This window comes from Oryzias latipes, chromosome 5 (genome assembly GCF_002234675.1).
Source record: "Oryzias latipes chromosome 5, ASM223467v1".
NCBI lineage: Eukaryota > Metazoa > Chordata > Actinopteri > Beloniformes > Adrianichthyidae > Oryzias > Oryzias latipes.
The window spans coordinates 9,493,167-9,509,412 of NC_019863.2; the positions used below are offsets into that span (position 1 = coordinate 9,493,167).

Here is a 16,246-nt window from a genome sequence, read left to right on the forward strand (position 1 = left end):
TCTGACAACCTTTTTATAGGATTTACAGTAATTAATCTTTGGATTCCTTTGCTCCCTGTTTCCACTGATAACACCCTAAGGACATTAAATTCATTTGACTTTATTGTAGAAGTGCACAAATAAAATGATAAATAAACACATGTATCAACTTACAAACACAATCTGTGAGGAGAACAACCAGCATTGACCCCTTTGTTGAACATTTGTCTGTCTTGTTTAACACTTAACAGAAAATACGAACGATAAAAATCCCAAACAGAATTGTTTTTTCACAACAGGTTATGTGCACTTATATGTAAACTGTTTATATAATCTCTACTTTATGGTCAGTTTCAGCCCCCAACTTGCTTTTTTCAGCAGAGCCGTGACTCATCCAGGCCTTTACAGGGCAGATTTGGCGAATGCCTTGTTCAGACTAGACACTGTGGGCATCTTTGCCACTCAGTTCTAATTTAGACACCATATTGAAAGAAGAAAAAGAAAAGATATCCAGAATTACATTTTAAAAATACATGGAAAAAAAATATCCACACAGGTTCTTTTTTTTAAATTCAGAAACATTCCTTTTCTAAACCCGTTTTGTCCCTTTCGGGGTCACAGGGCTGCTGGAGCCTATCCCAGCGAAGGCAGGTGACATCCTGGACAGGTCGTCAATCTGTCGCAGGGCCACAAATCACACACCCATGCACACTCGCATACACATCTCTGAATTTTTCTGTACGGTGGGAGACAACCCACGCATGGGGGAGAACATGCAAACCCCACACAGAAAGATCCCCCATTGGTGTTCTGTTTCCGGTCCCCAGCCGGGACTTGAGGCAAGAGTGCTAAGCACTGCGCCACCGTATTTTTTTCTTTTTTCCACCTTTAGCTTTCTTTGGTCACCAAACACTTTGATGCTGAGATGTTTTTGTCTTTAAGCAGTGGTATGTCTCTTACAAATCCTGTAATAAAAATACAGTACAGAAATCTCATGCTTATGATGACTGTTCCACAGCACCATGGAAGGATTTCTGCTACGCTTAGGCTAATGAAACAAGAACAGATGCTACATGGCATTTTACTGGAGTTGAGTCATAAACCTTTTTTTCAATTTGATAGTTGTTCATTTTGCTTGCCTAGTTGATGACAAATGAGATAAGCATAACCTGCTAAAATCCCTTAAGGTGTCCTTATTGATTTTTTAAATGAAATAGTTTATTGTAATTACAGTGATACTGATTTGTCCCCATGCCATTTTTCCAGGGTTAAGGAATATATACAGTAATATAGTCTGTTGCCTAGCCAACAGACATAATTGCAATTGAAAATATATTTCTAATCACCCTGATTTCTTTTTAGAAATGAAGTGGGATTAGAAAAAGTATTTCTTAATACTTGAGAACCCCGGAAATGTTAAAAAAAAAACGTTTTGACCTTATTTTTAATCTGAGACCAAGTCAAACTATGGAATACTAAACAGAAATATGGACAAATCAACTGATAATCAATATATATATTTGGTTGGGATTGCATTCCTTTAAACTTGTGCTTATATGACTCTTTTGTGGAGGTTTACATAGTTAAAAATGAATCTTCATTATATTTTTAAAGACTCGTTTAAAATTGCCATTGCAGAGCGGGTAAATAAATGGGTTTAGAGTAGAGTTGAAGTACCCTAACCATATGGTAAACATGTGAAGATCGTGATGCACACACTGTTTGCAAAACGCCATGACCATGAAAGCGATGAAGTAGGGGATCCAGCACAGTAAGAAAGCAGCAATGATAAAGCCTAACTGCTTTGCTGCTTTGTGCTCCTTATGAATCCTCAGGCTCTGAATGCGGTGACGGGATTGGTCGATAAACCTGTGCCAGGCCTGTCTTAGAGTCACCCCGTTCTCTGGGTCTATTTTGGCATCGTCAACACCTTCCTCCGGCCAGGGAAGAGCTTGACTGGGGTCAAAACTGTTGTAGAGAACATCTGAGTATCTCTGCATGTCTGACACCTGACTTATGTCACAAACTCTGCTCACAGAGTTGGGTACAGTGACATGACATTCATTTAAGGAGGTTTGAAGTTTGCTCTCAGGATTTCCACCTGAGCAAGTCCCATCCTGAGGCGCTGACGGAGGACTGAGGGAGGTTTCAGCGCATGGATGCCTCTCTTCTAGAGGCCTCTTGTCCTTATGTACCATTCGGAGTCGTTTTGTTGTCATAGAGAGAAGTGACGTCTGCTGGCACTTGACACCAATTTTCCTGGGAGCTCTAAAAGGAGCAGCTTTGGTTTTATCTGAATCTTCAAGAGAATAAGTCTGTTCAATAGTGTTCTGGTCTAGCAGTTTCTCTCTTTTTAATCGTTTTATTGAATCTTCAATGTCTGTCTTGGGTGATTTGGATTTCTGTCCCTCAGGGCAAGGAACATTTTCCCCATTCTCAATTTCCCCAAAGGAATCAGTGGGATGGATGATTCTCTCTCTGTCTCTGAGATGCTGCCGTACTGCCAAGTAGATGTGCGTGTAAAACCACACCATCATAATGGACGGTACATAGAAATTGAAAACTGCAGTGATGACCTTAAACCATGTGACGAAACGAAAGTCTGTGTCGCACCTGCTCTCTTCCTCAGGTTTGAGGTCTACATGTGTGAAAGACCTCCATCCCAAAATAGGAATAATCCACGTCATTGACAGCAGCCAGGCTCCACATATCATCACACTTGCTTTTCCCCGTGTCCGATACTTCAGGTACTTCAAAGGCTGTCTGACTGAGCGGTACCGATCCAAACACAAGATAAATAGGCTGAAGATGGATGCCGTGCTGGCTACATAATCCATAATCAGCCAAAACTGGCACACAGTTCGACCTAGCCTCCATTCATCCTCTAGCAGATACACCAAGTTCAGAGGCATTACTGTTGCACCGACGATCAGATCTGCCACCGACAGGCTAACGATGTACAGGTTCCCCACAGTGTGGAGGCTCTTCTCCTTTTTCACAGCATAGAGCACCAGCAGGTTCATTATAACGGTTAGGAGAGACAGAAGCCCCAGGAAGACTCCCAGGAGGGCGTTATGGAGGTGGTCATGAAGGGTCAGGGTGTGATTGTGTCGCAGAGTGTCACCATGTGGGAGGCCCCTCCAGGTGTTGCTGTAATTGACACAGCTGTTGGTGTTGAAATGTAAAAGGTCTGCAGAAGGTGACAGACCAGAATCCATCGTGCTAGGTGAGATGGAAAGCTTTACGTCCCAAACAGCTGCTGGCCAGTGTGTCGACACAATGGTACGATCCGGCTTCTCAAAGAAATGAGGATACTCTTGGCAGAAGATGGACAGACCTTTGTGTTGCAAAAATCTGTCCCTCTTGCATGCTGATTCTTTAGTCTGTGGTACATTGTGTTGGAAATCCAAACATCTGGAAAAGAAGAAAAATATTGACAAGTCACATTTTTTTAAATCCGTTTTTGTCTCACTTTATCCTACAAAAAATAAATAAATAATAAGAATGAAAACTCATACAAAGCATTTAAAGTACCTATCTGATCATCTTTTGATCTATTGTTAAAAAAAAGGGGGGGTCCCAGTGGCCTTTTCATTCTGATTCTGGCAAAATTAAAACAACTGTGTCATTTTCTGGGACATAGTTTCTGCAGAACAGCTCGAGTTCATTGGAAATTCACCACTGAGTTGTGGGCAGGACTGTTGGTGGAAAGTAAGCCTACATCAATTTCCCAGTATCCCAGTGGCTAACATTAGAATAATGGCAAGCAATTTTGGAGCTATCCAGTCGTACAGTTTTGAGCCAGATGCCAGCTCAAACGAAGAAAATTAAGACGTACATAGATTTATATATTAGCAAGTGGATGCATAGGAATGAAGCAGAGCAGGGAGCTTGTTGCCTGCCAATTGTAGTTTGTACGTAACAACTCCAAACTTTTTCAAATGGCAGTTTTTTCATCTATTCCTGATTCATAACGATTTTAATAAAAAAAATCATCAGATTTGCAGTTTTAAATATTAATATTCTTTATAAATGTCTTCCATCACGTGAAAAATGCCACAAGAAAATGTTAAAACACCAAAAAAAACTATTTTTGTTGGAGTGGGTATTTAAAACATGTACAGAAGTACTAATTAAATAGTCTTTAGTAAGTCTTTTTTTATAAAAAAGACAAGTACAAATGTCTCTATTTTTAATTTCTTGCCACCATGTTTTAGACTCAATCATTTAAATGGCCTTAGAACTGTATTCTTGACTCACTTTCACTGTCCAGATGGCTTTCTTTAACACTTACTCATGGGGAAGGCAGTGTAACTCAACAACGCAGCAATAGAAAAACTGTATCACTGACAAAGGAGAGCCTAGGCTGTACTGTAGGATGAAACTCAAGCCCTTCCATTTTTAATCGCAGAACTCAATTTGAATGTAAAAAGCACAGCAGGATATCTGTTTAAGAGTAGATATGTCACTGTGAGACTAAAAAAGCTTTTATCTTGACAGTTGGGGTATCGATTTTTTATGAGAGCTAACTGGAATGAGGCTGTTGCCATGGGTGCAAGTGACCATTCTGCACCTTGGCTTTCTGTGCACTTTTAATTTTTATTTTTTTGTTGTTACCATTTTTACATCTATTTTGTTACTGGTTTATATATTTCCATTAATTTTGTAAATGAGCATCTTACTATAATCAATTTGTTTCCTCATTGAGTAATCCATACCAGAACCGAAAGTGCGTTACCAACTGTGCAAATGCATAAAAATATGGAGAGATCTTTGCATTGAAATAAAAGATTAGACAAATAACATCAAAATTCGATTTGTCTGCTTGTCTTTTTATCTGTTGAAGAGTGTTCCTGCTTACTCATAGATGACACACTCAAGATGGGTGGAAGAATAGAAAATCATTGAATTAATATTTGGTGAGAAAAATAAAAAACAGAAGAGGAGACCAGGTTTTAGTGGCACATCCTCAGAAAAGTGACTCACTCTTTCGTCACGGTTTCACATTAAATTGAGTTAGCATGGGAGAATAAAAGCCCACTTGTTCCATGCAGACCCCCATGTTTGCATTTGGAACACAGCAGAAGAAGCAGGTATTGGGGTCAGTTATGAATGGATGCTGTAAGGTGGGCAGTTTCCATGGAGATTGATGGAGTTTTATCTCAGCATGCCAGCTTTAGCACTGTGGTCATCATGGTTCAAGGGAGGATGGTATAAAGGTTACATTCCAGCAGCTTCAAAAAGTACTTTTAATTTAGAGAGAAATTTAGAAAAATGAAAAAACAGCCCCCAGTAACGCTGTCTCTCCTACTTTGAGCTTCTTATAAAATGCTTTACCCTGTGAAGATATCAGACTTAAACATTACTCAAGCTCCCAATGAAAATTCAATTTTACTTCAAATCAGAGTCCATAAAGTGAATGTGAAATTGTTTAATGTTGCTTTGCTTTAATTCACACTATTTTAACTCGGCAATATGAACATTGAGTACCACGGATCGGTAGGTAAGGAGGTTTGGATGTGGAAAATATCCATGGCTCCGTGCGCATCGGCGCGCCAGAGAAAAACAGAACTGAGCCTTTACTGTCGCTCCAACACGATTATCCGTAATCACCATTGCCTGCTGATTTCATTACAAAGGAAGCGAAAATTCTTAATAACTTTTGGCCCGCCGTGACCTCAAAAATGGAATTTGTTTGAGGGGAAAAAAAAGACTTGCTTTTGCGTAAAATCGAAGAAAGGCGCGCGTGAACCACCTGTTGCACTAAACATGAACCGGGAACTTTCCGCACGTTTTAAATCAAGCATTGAAACAGTCTAAAACAGTAGTTTGATTTTGCAATATTTAATGCTAAACAAGAGGAACCTACCATGGATGATGGAGATGACGAGGAGGAAAGCTCTTTCGACTCCAGGCTGCATCTCGGGCGCAAATCAGAAAATGAGTGAGCGACACAGGTCGGAATGCAAAGAGAGCCTCTTCATCCCTCCCTCCTCCCTTACCTCACTCCATCCGCCTCTCTCTTCCTATCTTGGCCAAACTTTGGAGTTTATGATAAACTGTTGCTGACACTGGATCTTGTCGGGGTTCCTCTGCTGTGCTCTTTGCAGAGCACTTACTCAGAGGATGATTCACCACATGTTGGATAAAATGTGCCCATTTATTTAGCTGTCAGTTAGCCAAACTAACTGACATGTGGATTTAAGCAAAACTCTGGAGATCAGCAGTTTAGTGGTAAATCATCATTCTGAGTCTGCTCTTTATGTTGCACATGACAAAAGTGCCACACACCTGTCTTTTTCAATTCAGACTAAACAAAATTGTGCGCAATGAGAAAAAAAGTCACAAATTCATCTTTAAATTACATTATTTTAATTTAGCATGCCATACTGGACCCGATACACTATCAATTCTGTAGTTGGGACTTTGAGGAAACTTGGAGGGAAGGGGTGAGGGTGCGGCAGCTGGAAGATAAAAAAAAAACAAGAAAAAATGAAACTAAGTAAGTATTGTGTGAGGATTGAGCAGAAGTTAGCCAAAAAATGAAAGTTTTAATTTTTCTCAAAAAATGTAAAAAAGAATAACATAGGTCAACAGAAACATCAACTCGGGCAACAAACTTAGCTTTAACTTAAGCAACTGAACAGACCAAGTAACAGGAACAAACTGACCTCCAAAGACACAACAGGGAACATATATAGTGGCTGATCAGACCACCTGAGAAACACGGGGGGAAACTAAACTAGACTACACATACATTTAAAAAAGACGAAAAAGACAAGACTAAACACAAAACTTTGCCTCTTAGTTGAAAAGAAAAACATCACAAATAGAACAAAAATGAATAATAACCATCAGAAGCAAAACAAATGAACATTAAATAAGTCCATTGGTTTCTCCCCTTGGAGGCTTCGGTAGATGGCGCCTGCCCAATTGCCTGACTGGGGTATTTAAAGGCTGTGAAGACTTCCTCTTTTGCCAGTCCTCACAGCACAGCTCCAGGAGCAGAATCTCAGCCACACCTGTAGCGACCAGTAGCACCCTCAGCACTGGCAACTCAAAAACACGTGACATTAATTAAACCAACCAAAATCTTCTTTCTCTTTCGGCTTTTCCCATCAGGGGTCGCCACAGCGAATCATCCTTTTCCACCTCACTCTATCATGGACATCTTCTACCCTAACATTAGCCAACTTCATGTCCTCTGTTAAGACATCCATGTATCTCCTCTTTGGCCGTCCTCTTGCCCTCCTGCCAGGCAGCTCCATCTCCAACATCCTTTTACCAATATATCCACTATCCCTCCTCTGAACATGTCCAAACCATCTCAGTCTGGCTTCTCTGACTTTGTCGCTAACACAGGCAACATGAGCCGTCCCTCTGATGTACTCGTTCCTTATCCTGTCTAACCTGGTCACTCCTAAGGAGAACCTCAACATCTTCATCTCCGCTACCTCCATCTCAGCCTCTTGTCTCTGTCTCACTGCTACCGTCTCTAACCCATAGAGCAGAGCTGGTCTCACCACTGTCTTGTACACCTTTCCTTTGAGTCTTGCTGGCACTCTTCTGTCACACAACACTCCTGACACTTTCCTCCAACCGCTCCAACCTGCCTGCACTCGCCTCTTCACCTCTTTTCCACACTCCCCATCACACTGAACTGTTGACCCCAAGTACTTAAACTCCTGCACCTTCTTCACCTCAGCCCCCTGTAACCTAACGCTTCTACCTTGATCCCTCTCGTTCAGACACATGTATTCTGTCTTACTACGACTGACCTTCATGCCTCTTCTTTCCAGAGCAAACCTCCACCTCTCTAGCTGTTCCTCCACCTGCTCTCTACTCTCACTGCAAATTACAATGTCATCCGCAAACATCATTGTCCAGGGAGATTCCTGTCTTACCTCGTCTGTCAGCCTGTCCATCAGCATAGCAAACAAAAAAGGACTCAAAGCTGATCCTTGGTGTAGTCCCACCTCCACCTTGAACTCCTCTGTCTGACCTACAGCACATCTCACCACCGTCATACTTCTCTCATACATGTCCTGAACTACTCTGACATACTTCTCTGCCACTCCAGACGACCTCATACAGTACCACAGCTCCTCCCTCGGCACCCTGTCATACGCCTTCTCTAAATCTACGAACACACAATGCAGCTCCTTCTGACCTTCTCTGTACTTTTCCATCAACATTCTCAAAGCAAAAATGGCATCAGTGGTGCTCTTACGGGGCATGAAACCATACTGCTGCTCACAGATCTCCACCTTCTTCCTAAGCCTGGCTTCCACTACTCTTTCCCACAGCTTCATTGTGTGGCTCATCAACTTTATTCCTCTATAGTTGCTGCAGTTCTGCGTGTCACCCTTGTTCTTAAAGATCGGAACCAGAACGCTTCTCCTCCATTCCTCAGGCATCTTCTCACTCTCTAAAATCCTATTGAACAACCTTGTTAGAAATTCCACTGCTGCCTCTCCTAAGCACTTCCATACCTCCACAGGAACGTCATCAGGACCAACGGCCTTTCCGCTCTTCATCCTTTTCAGAGCCTTCCTAACCTCATCCTTTCCAATCTCTGCTACTTCCTGCTCCACAACAACCACATCTTCCTCCCTTCTTTCCCTGTCATTTTCCACGTTCATCAGCTCCTCAAAATACTCCTTCCATCTTTTCTGTACACTCTCCTGGGTTGTTAGCACCTTTCCATCTCTGTCCTTAATCACCCTTATCTGTTGCACGTCCTTCCCATCTCTGTCTCTCTGTCTGGCTAGCCTGTACAAGTCCTTCTCTCCTTCCTTTGTGTCTAACCTGTCATATAGCTCATCGTAAGCCTTCTGTTTGGCCTTTGCCACCTCTCTCTTCACTCTACGCTGCGCTTCCTTGTACTCCTGTCTACCTTCCTCAGTCCTTTCTACATCCCACTTCTTTTTAGCCAACCTCTTCCTCTGGACGCATTCCTGTACTTCCTCATTCCACCACCAAGTCTCTTTACCGTCTTTCCTCTTTCCAGATGACACACCTAGCACCTTCCTACCTGTTTCCCTGATAATTTCTGCTGTAGTTTCCCAGTCATCTGGAAGCTCATCCTGACCACCCAGGACCTGTCTCAACTTCTGCCTAAATTCCTCACAAGTTTCTTCATTCTGTAGCTTCCACCACTTGGTCTTCTTTTCTGTTTTCCCTCTCTTCTTCTTCCTGACCTCCAGAGTCATCTTACACACCACCATGCGGTGCTGTCTGGCTACACTCTCTCCTACCACCACTTTGCAGTCAATAACCTCTCTCAAATGGCCTCGTCTACATAGGATGTAGTCCACCTGGGTACTCCTACCTCCACTTCTGTATGTCACTCTATGTTCCTCTCTCTTCTGGAAGTAAGTGTTGACTACAGCCATTTCCATCCTCTTCGCAAAGTCCACCACCATCTGTCCCTCCAGATTCCTTTCCTTCACACCAAACCTGCCCATCACCTCCTCATCACCTCTATTGCCCTCACCAACATGCCCATTAAAGTCTGCTCCAATAACAACTCTCTCTCCTCTGGGGAAACTCTGTATGACCTCATCCAACTCACTCCAGAATCTCTCCTTCACTTCTAACTCACAGCCAACCTGTGGCGCATACCCACTGACTACATTCACCATCACCCCTTCGATTTCTAACTTTAAGCTCATCATCCTGTCTGAGACTCTTTTCACCTCTAGAACACTGTTTACAAACTCCCCCTTCAGAATCACTCCTACCCCGTTTCTCTTCCTATCAACACCATGATAGAACAGTTTGTATCCTCCTCCAATACTACGTGCCTTGCTGCCCTTCCACCTTGTCTCCTGCACACACAGTACATCTACCTTCCTTCTCTCCATCATGTCTGCCAGCTCTCTGCCTTTCCCTGTCATTGTGCCAACGTTAAGAGTCCCTATTCTCAAACCTATGTTCCTGCCTTTTCCCTTCTCTCTCTGGCCACGGGCCCTTCTGCCTCCCCTCCTTCTTCGACCAACAGTAGTCAAATTTCCACCGACACCCTGTAGGTTAACAGCATCGGTGGCGGTCGTTGTTAACCCGGGCCTCGACCGATCCGGTATGTCTAAAGTGTTGTGGATGATTCGCATGGTTATTTTGGCAATTTTTACGCCGGATGCCCTTCCTGACGCAACCCTCTCTATTTATCCGGGCTTGGGACCGGCACAGAGGCAACTGGCTTGCAACCCCTGTGGCTAGATTAATTAAACCAACCAAAATAAGTACCGTAAACTAAACATATGTACATGCATTTTGTACAAACAAATACTGAAGACAAAGAATAAATGTATATTTTAACTCAACGTAATGTGTGCATTTATTTAAGAAGAAAGAATCTGAAATAATGAAATTAAAAAGAAAGTGTGCAGTGCTGGGGGGGGAGGTTACCACCATTTTGTTATGGGTGTGGCAGCGACTGCCATCACATATTGGTTCATCAACTTATTAAAGTTTAGCAACATCCTTAAAAAACAGCTCCATTGAAAATCTTTTTTTGTTTTGCTTTTTTAAAAACATTTTTAGCATTTTTCTCATGTAATGGAAGATTAAGCTTAAAACTTCATTTCTGAATATTTCTTTATTCAAACCGTTTTGAATCAGGAGAAGACCAAGAGATGCAGCTGGAAAAAGCTTGTAGTTGTGATGTAGGTGCTACAACAGGTGGGCCACAAGCTCCCCGCTCCACTCCATTTGGATGCATCCACTCGCAGACAAACAGATCTGTGTATGTTTTTGTTTTCATTGTCTGAGCTGGAATCTGGCTAGAAATTGTATGGCTGGATAGCTCCTAAATTGCTTGCCATTATTGTTGCACTGGTAATGTTAGGTTGTGCTTGTGAGGGGCTTTATGATGTTGAAAGAGCACATAGGATGTCAGGAAGCAGGGGCGGGCTAACTCTGTGCCAACACTCCCACCCACAATTCAGAGGCAAATGTCTAATAAACTACTGCCGCTCTGCAGAAACTTTGTCTTACAAAATTGATTTTTTTTCTTAATTTTGCCTTAAAACTGCATAACCATCATTAAAAGACAACTGGGAACACTTTTACAACAAAGATGATCTGAGTGGGAATACAAAAAGCACTATCTTTTGTTCATTCACATCACAAATATTTGCAATTGATTACTTTCATTTTGCCTAAAAGCTTGTGTTCTGAGTCGCCTAATGACTTTTGTCCCATGTTCGTTAGACTGCTGTATTTTCCCTCTCAAACACCACATTTCTGATTTTCAGATGACATTATCTGCCCAGTAAATCAGTGTATGCGTAAATGTTGATGCTCCCCTTAAAGTTGTGATTCTCAGGGACTCCTGGGAAATATCAGGTAATGCAAACATTGAGCATTCCTTGTATGTGTAAATTGTTGTGAACATGAGCTGTGAAGTCCATTTTTTTTTGCTGATCTTTTCAAGTTTCATGGGATAAACCGCTTAGAGAAGGATTTTTAATTGGACATGTCCTCATTTACAAATACTCCCAAGAGCCTTGAGGCTTTTGTCCCAACTGGTGCTGGCACAGTGGATGAAAAGTGTCTCACTATCCTTATTTGTTTCACCTTCAGCTCTTGCTTTAGTTTGAAGTCACCAAAGCACAACATCAACAGATAAGCCAAATATTTATTTTCCAGTTGGTCAGCATTTACTTGTACATCTGCGTCTTGTGTTGATTATAGGAAAGATAGACTCTCATGGAACATCTTCTACATCCCAAAAAATGCTCACAATCTTTGTGGAGGCCATTATGTTAGGGTATCCAATTGAAGCCTCATGGATAAAAGCACTATTCTCTTAGAGTATGTCTGTGCTGCCTAAAAAAAAGTCAATTGTGGCTTAGTCTTGCCTAAATCTCATAGGGAGCAAAATCTGAGTCACTGTATCCACTACTTTACGTTCACTGAATAATCTGGATTTCTCACACAACACGTTTCCATTTCTCTATTTTTTAAGTCCCCCGTCAAATGAAAGATAATCAGCCTCTTTTCTATATTTAAATCCGATGTTGATGTTCTTTGGCTTGAATGCCCCAGATATTAAAGTGGTTTGCTTTTATTGTCATTGGGTATTTATAGGCATCCAACTTCCTCCCACAGACCAAAAACAGGTATCATTGGTCAATTCTTGTCTCCGAATTGCCGTTTAGGTTTGTACGTGAGAGTGTGTGTGGTAGTACACCTCTGAGTTGCCCTGCAGTGGACTTGCAAACCATCCAGGGTGTACCCTGCCTTTGCTTATAGTGCCTTGGATAGGCTCCAGCAACCATAAGATCCCAAAATCCCAAAAGAGATTAAACAGGTTCTGAAACTGGATAGATGGATGTTTTTATTGTGAGCTCATCTCCTCCTTGAAGTAATTAGCTCACAATAGTTTCCCCCACAGATATTTTTAACCCTTGACACCTGGCTTTATTTCAAGTTGTGGAAGAAAAGTCGTGAATGTTTTGCCTTTAAGTAGATGCTAAACAAAGTAAGTTTGGAGCAGAAGTGATTTGATGTGTATTTGCATCAATTGGTATAAAAGGGGTAAAAATTTGAAGTATGGCAAAAAAATAAAAAATAAAAAAAACGCACAGATGGAGAAAGTTAGAAAAAAAGACATTGGTAGATGGTGGATGTAGCATCAGTCAGTGGGAAGTCGGGGCTCAAGGAGGAGTCAGGAGAATCTGATGTTCTCTCCCAAATCATACAATCGTACTAAGTATTTTTGTCTAGTTTCTAGTTTAAATAGCATTTTACACTTCATACAAGACCAAATAAACTTCCCAGTAACTTTTCAATAAGATCTACATTTTTGTTTTAAGACAGTGAATCTTAATGGAAGTTACAAGTATTTGTGATTGTGTTTGCTTGATGTAGTACTTGACCACCTTAAAACATCGTAATGTCTTTTCAATCCCCACAGGAAGTGTCTTCAGACCTGTGTTCTGGGAAATAAAAATGCCTCAATGATTCTTTCAGCCATTCTGCAATCTTGATAATGCACATCAGCAGGGGAAAAAAAGACTATCAGCTAATAAAGAGGCATGATCATATCTATTCTTTTCCCTAAATTGATCACTGATCTGTTACCATGGGGAACTCTCCTGGACAATGTGTGAACTCAAAATGGTGCTTTGTCAGATTCTAGCTCCAGAATGTCTCGTGTTTTTTTTTTTTTCTGATGTTGCTACAATCACAACTCAGTCCATTTTAAAAACAGGTTTAGATTACATGCATGTTGCTGTCAAAGCAACCCTACAGTCTGAATAGCCTTTTTAGTATGCAGACACCTTGGTGGTTGGAAAATAATGTTGTCAGAATTCTCATTAGGGCATAGATGTGCTTTCACATCTGTTTCAGGACAGATGATTTATAAGCGGGATGCTCACTTTTGAGCACATTTGTTCTTACTCATGACATCTGCCAGCCAAAAAAAACAAAAGTTCACAACATCTTCCGTTGTCTTTGAGGACAGAGTCAGGATGTCAGTGATGGAGCCATCATTCATGTAAAGATCATGACCTTTTGGAAAACTGAAAATGTATTTTCTGTTTTGCTGCTTAAAAGTGTTTTTTTCATTTTTCTTTTTTTTTTTAAAATCCCTGTTTTTTCACAAGGTTTCCATGATGTAGCGCAGGCCTCATTCATTGAATGAAGCAGTTGTTGTGAAAACAAATGCCCACAGACAGAAGTATTGTGTTAGCTAATTTGACATTTGCCTACAACATTTTTATTTTTTAATGATCTGATGTCCTGGAGGCTCTGACTTGCACACTAAAATAGAACAGACAGAAATATCAAGCATAGTTAATAACATTCAGCTCCTTGTTGAGCAGCAGGGTGGTGAGGCTGCTAATCACCTCACTAATGCGATGATTCCAAGAATTAGCCTGGGATTCATCTCTGACTCCTCCGGGTTTCGAAATGATAACCCAGACAAAGGGAAGTCTAATGTGTGTGTATGTGGGTGTCAGACAGAGGCAGACCCGGTGGCAGTATGATGAAAGTTCATTAAGTCAGACAATAATGAATGGATTCTTTGTTGATGGAAGTTCTTCAAATACTGTGTAGAATATTTGAATATTTATCCATTTAAGACCTGATACAACACATAGGTGTTGCAGTTCTATTAGAAGGCTGCTTCAGGCTTGAATGGGTTAAGATAAGGAGGTGCATATTTCAAAACTTAATTATAAACTTGCCAAAACAACAGGAGTCAAATAATTGTTTGTAAAAGATGTTGCAATTTATCTGAGTGTCAGTCTAGAGGTGTAATGGGTATGACACATTTTTGCTGATTTTTTCTCTCTCAGAATATTTGTTTTGTATACAAATGTTTGAAAGGGCACAGAATTTAGCAGAGGAGGTATTTTATAAAAAACAAACTTAAAATGAAGTTGTGGAAAGCTGCAATGAGTCTGAGCATATTATCATTATTGCAAAAAGCTGTACAGTTTGTTTGTTTTTGATTTCTAAATGTTCTTTAATTGCTCATTGCTGTTTGCAAGGTGAATTAAACAAAAAATGTCACAGCAAATAGTAAAAAAAAAAACAAAAAAAAAATTGCCAAATCCTGTTGGTCTGAGATCAAACTCAGATTTTCTGTGTTTTTTAGATAGTAAATATGAAAAGTAGTGAGCCAAATTCAGTTGAAGCGATTGGTATAAACAGGTGATTTGCTCTCAGAATTAGGGGTTCCGTGTGCACTTTGCTTGTTCCCTGGATTCCTGCAGCTGTTGTGGTTTCCTCCCACTGCGCAAAGGCATGCATGTTAGCTTCAATGCATGACTCTGCTTTGGTCGCAGGTGTGAGGATGCATGGTTGTCAGCTTGATCCATTTTCATTGGTTAAAAAAAAATTTTTGGTGAGGATGCTGTCGCAAAGTTCTGACTCAGAAAAAAGTAAATTTCAACACCATGTAATGTGATTGCATGGCACGGTTGTTAGCTTGATGAGACGTCCATATAACATAGCTTTCCACCAATAAGTCAGCGCGTTTTGATTGGTCTGCTTAAAAAAAAAACTGTGACACACAGTACAGACCAAGAGTTTGGACAGACCTTCTCATTCAAATGAATGTACTGTACCTGCAACATACCTGTGATTTTATTAACTTTTGAACTAAATGTATTTTCCTTTGTACAATATCTGCTGCAAAGTGGTGCAGAGCTGTGGTTTGCAACTTTTCTGCAACAATGTGAAAACACACCTCTTAACCTGATAAAGGCACCTTTATTTTATTTTTTTCCTTTTTATATATGGAACCAATTTAAGGAGCTCAAAATAAATAAATAAATAAAAAATAAGGCATTAGACATAACAGCAATAAAATGTCAAACTACAGTGAAAATCGTCAAATAGATTCAATAAAAAAGTAGCCACAATGACAGTGAAAGCAGTTTTCGTTGGGAAAGAAATTGCCAACCATAAAGCAAAAGATTGTAGCAATGTGTGCCTATGCAAACATTTCTCATTTAAAGGTATTCTGTTGAACATCTTGAATATATTTTATCCTTAACACAGATAATGTTGGATTGGGGTATTTGGACAGTTGAAAGGAATAAAGAAAAAAAAACTGAACTACTAAATAAAAAAAAAGTTTCTGAACTTATTTTGGGGATAAATTCCTAAAGAATTATTTCAACGATCATCTTTTAATCTATTTTCAAAGTGTTCCCAGTGGTCTCTAAATTACTATAATGCCATTTTTAGCCAAAGTTTAAAAACCTGTGTCGTTTTCTAGGGCATAGTTCCTGCAGAGTGGCAGTAGTTCATTAAAAATTCACCCCTGAGTTGTGGGTGGGACTGTTGGTGCTAGCTCAGATGAGAAAAAGGATGACGTACATGGATCTATTTGTCTACAGGTGGATGCATCAGAATAACGCAGAGCATGGAGCTTGGGGCATGTTTGCTCCAGATTCCAAACAATTTAAATATAGGAATACTCAGAACTTGAGTTTTAATCTTAATTATCTTTATTAATGCCATTCATCATGAGAAAACAGGCTACAAGAACATGTTAAAAACACAATTTTCATTGGCATGGGTCTTTAAAGCTCTGTTTTTGTTTGTTTTATTTAACATCCCCTGGAGTGCCTGCAGTGTTACCAGAGGCAGCCATGCTTACCAGCCTATCCTGGTGTAGAGGATAACACTTTAGCACAGCATGCAAGTTTCAGGGAGCGTGAGCTTGCACGGTGGTGTCCATGTCCCAGTGTGACGGACTGATGACCTGTCCAGTCTGCACCTCATGCCCGATGACAGCTGA

The 16,246-nt window shown here is 40.6% G+C and overlaps 1 protein-coding gene across 1 annotated transcript; it reads right to left on the minus strand.

Moving 5' to 3' along the window:
• Positions 1-855: 855 nt before the first annotated feature.
• On the minus strand, positions 856-7,053 carry hrh1 (histamine receptor H1). Its single transcript, XM_011474840.3, has 2 exons — positions 5,849-7,053; positions 856-3,393 (listed from the first exon to the last, which is right to left on the minus strand). Exon 2 carries the CDS (start codon positions 3,195-3,197, stop codon positions 1,563-1,565), a length of 1,635 nt encoding a protein of 544 aa, XP_011473142.1. The 5' UTR covers positions 3,198-3,393; positions 5,849-7,053; the 3' UTR covers positions 856-1,562.
• Between the last annotated feature and the right edge of the window lie 9,193 nt (positions 7,054-16,246).